Raw genomic sequence first — 3,578 nt, 5'->3', positions numbered from 1 at the left:
CTGATAAGGCTAGGTGCAGCTCTAGTTGCTGAGATGAAGCGGACGGACCAGTAAGCTGACAAGGCTAGGTGCAGCTCTAGTTGCCAAGATGAAACGGACGGACTAGAGCCGGGAAATTACACTGGTTGCCGAGATGAAGCGGACGGACCAGTGTAACCGTTAAGGATTAGGTTACAATCTTAGTTGCCGAGATGAAGCGGACGGACTAAGATTGCTGGAAAGAAGAAGAGGAGATAGGCCATCGTCTTAGGTGTGCGTACTGAAATAACGACTTTTGCGAGCATAGATTGGCAATGAACTTCTCTATCTCAAGCAGTGTATACGCTACCTGTGCCATGACTAGACTCAGGAAAGGATGTGGATCTAAGATCAAATTGGGGAATTTAGAGTCCCTTATTTATAGGCCTAGTCCATGCGACTGTGACCGAGAAGCGGTCGGTACATGTCTGCTTGAGATAGGTTCGTGCATTGCATTGTTATCATTTACTATTCATTGTTCAGATATTGCTAAGTATTATGTATAGAAATTATTAATATATAAAAATTACAACGTGTTCTTTACAAAATGAAGTAATATGTAAATTTTGGAGCTTCGATGAGGCTCGAGGTGGAGCGCTCTGATGAGTTGTGATCGCACCGCTTGTTCCCTCTCGCTACAAATATATATATTATGCTGCTGTTTGAAACTTTTTTTTTTGTTGGTAACTATCTTTAAATATTATTTATATTACAAGGATTTTTTTTATTTATTTAATACTGGCCGGCAGTTTATGCAAGGGCATATTTGAACCCCCACATCCGCCACGATATGTATAAAACACAATGAGGACACTGTAAAGGATTCTCGTTTGTGTGATAGCACATTATATGTTTTTTAACGGTAATTTTGAGTTGTTTTGAATGCACAATGAGGACACTGAATTTCCTGACAACTTATTTCCTTTTCGGGAATAAAAAATCATTAAATAACGAAAACAATTTTTTTTCTCTTCCATTTTGAGCAAGCAAAATACCACTTAAAGATAAGGAATCTCTTGAAACTGATGCATAGAAGCACCTTAACTAATCCTTTTTTTAGAATATGTAAACATTATTGACCAAGTAAACATGATTTTATAAACACAGAAAGGATTAAATTGAAATATTGAAAAACGCTACGAACTTATTTCACAACCCAATATTATAATTATTAAATTATTATTATCATTAGCCAACATATCGGTTCTCTTTTCAGGGATTCATTAGGGCTAAAAAAGATATTACTAAAATAATGTTAAATAGGAATAATATAACAAATATCTTATTCTCTAACTTCATAAGAATAGTTTATTTAGTTTTTGAGTTATTATGACCTCACCTAATGGTTCCTTTAATTATTTACTGACGGTCGATCAAAGATCTTCCGAAAAAATATATTATGTAAAATGGCACTTGTGCTCAGTTGATATCATCGAAAACGTTAGTGTAACGTTTGACGCATAAATTCGTCTTAAATATTTAATTTCAGTATTTTATGACACTTAGTGTTTGAAGTAGACTTACACAGACACAAAGTAGAAAAGTTGCATTCTAATTTTTTTACGTTTGCACTACTTTCTCTAACTATATATTCCATATATAGGTAAGTGAGGGGTTTCAGGCGGTTCGAATCCGGCCTGAGGGAGGGGAGTCCAATTTTATTTCTGTGGTAGTACCACGAAATGAAATCTTGACTGTCTTCCCACTATGGTCCTCCCGTTTGTCAGAGATGGCCAGGAAGGGAGTCATTAAAATAAATAAATAAAAATATAATTAAGTGAAAGTAAAAATAGTTTTTAATTTTTTTTTTCAGAAACTCATTTTGGTTGCGATTTGAACATGATAGAAAATAATGAATTATACAAAATTGTGCATTGGTAAGTTTTTAAAATTATATTTTTCTTTTATTTCCTATTTTTTCCTCTTAAACTTGAAACGCGTCTTTACCAGCTGCAATTAATTTTGGCGTCACTGCATTTGTACAGCATTAGCCCACAAAGGTTTCAGTAAGTAGCTAATTTATGTTTCCATTATAATTTAAGTGTTTTCAAAATCCAAGTTCCAGTAACATAATATATAATCTGATGCTAAGGGTGTACAATGGCATGATGAAGCCAACTCTGATACACAGCTGCAAGGTCTGGGTTCTAACAGGTAGAAAGCAGAGATTAAGAGATTTGAACGGAAAGTCCTTCAAGCAGATGGAGGAGAAGAACTTACAGCGAGCTGCTTCCAGAAACAAGTCAATAAATATCTCATGATATGAAAGCAAGGAGGTTCAGATCATGACCGGGACTGATTGATCGAAGCAATCCATCAGGACGTCTCAACACAACAATGAATACCATTAAAGTTGGAAATAGACCACGAGGGAGGCCAAGAACCGGATCGATAAACAGAGATGCAAAAGAGCTGCATGCAGCAAACTGGAAACAAGTAGCCCAAGACAGACACGCGAGGAGAAGCCTTGTTCGGGCGGACAGAGATCTATAAGGTCTGTAGAGGCAACCAAAAACATGTAAATAGACTCATAACAGCTATTGCTACTTAAAAAATAATAAGAAGAAACCTGAAAGTTGTTCATGACACAATTTAGAAAAAGTATTTTTCCTAAAATAAAGAAAAAAAAATTTTTTTATCGTATTTTGGGGAAAATCTAAAAAAATGAATAGAATGAAATTGTTTTAGAAACCGATGTTTCATAAAAATCGATTGTTAAAATTTGTAATGAGGTGTAGATAGTTGACCAAAGATTAATGATCGGAGATGTTTGTCGGAGGGTGCGGTCAGCAAAGAACAACATAAATAAACAAAACCATATTTATTTATTTTATGCCGACGTTTTGACCTGTGTTTTAGGCCTACCTTCTACGCCATAACCCCTGATGAAGACCTGAAACTCAGGTCGAAACGTTGGCATAAAATAAATAAATATGGTTTTGTTTATTTATGTTGTTCTTTGCTGACCGCACCCTCCGACAAATTTCTCCAATCATTAATCTATGGTCAACTATCTACACCTCATTAAAAATTTTAACAATCGATTTTTATGAATTCCTCAACGGACAGAGGAGACTAAAATAGCTGGTATGATGACAAAGCTTCAATTATGGTGACGTAATATACATAAAATTGAATTATCCAACTTAAATAAATTTTTCCGCTCTGTATAGGCGCAAATCATAGAACAACGTTTTTGAACATTTATTTTTTTTGTTGTTGTTGGTTTTTAGCGATTTATGCCTTCAGAACGCCTCAGCTAAAAAATGTATGTATCATTAATTCGTCCTCAAATCTGATTTATTATCAGAATCCATTACAAAAAATAAGTAAATTTTTTTTCTCAAAATAAAAAATAATCTAAAAAATAAATAAATAATGACCAGGGAAGGAAAACAGTATGAATTTTTTTTCTTCTATTATAAATATTTGTATTTTAGGATTTTAGATTTGTATTTTTTCGGGTGGGATAATTGAGGATTGCGGTGGGAATAATTGAGGATTGAGGTGGGAATAATTGAGGATTGAGGTGGGATAATTGAGGATTGAGGTGGGAATAA

At 34.4% G+C, this 3,578-nt stretch overlaps 1 protein-coding gene across 1 annotated transcript in view; it reads left to right on the top strand.

Moving 5' to 3' along the window:
* The window catches only part of LOC106679207 (cytochrome P450 4c3), a 41,758-nt gene that overhangs the window by 19,721 nt on the left and 18,459 nt on the right, over positions 1-3,578 (top strand). The window contains exon 6 of the mRNA XM_014418223.2: positions 1,832-1,895. Coding sequence (XP_014273709.1) covers positions 1,832-1,895 — 64 coding nt within the window. The remainder of the gene's footprint in view (positions 1-1,831; positions 1,896-3,578) is intronic.

Source organism: Halyomorpha halys, unplaced genomic scaffold (assembly GCF_000696795.3).
Source record: "Halyomorpha halys isolate HHAL.00 unplaced genomic scaffold, Hhal_1.1 Scaffold12.1, whole genome shotgun sequence".
Taxonomy (NCBI): domain Eukaryota; kingdom Metazoa; phylum Arthropoda; class Insecta; order Hemiptera; family Pentatomidae; genus Halyomorpha; species Halyomorpha halys.
This window is presented reverse-complemented; position numbering and strand designations above follow the sequence as displayed.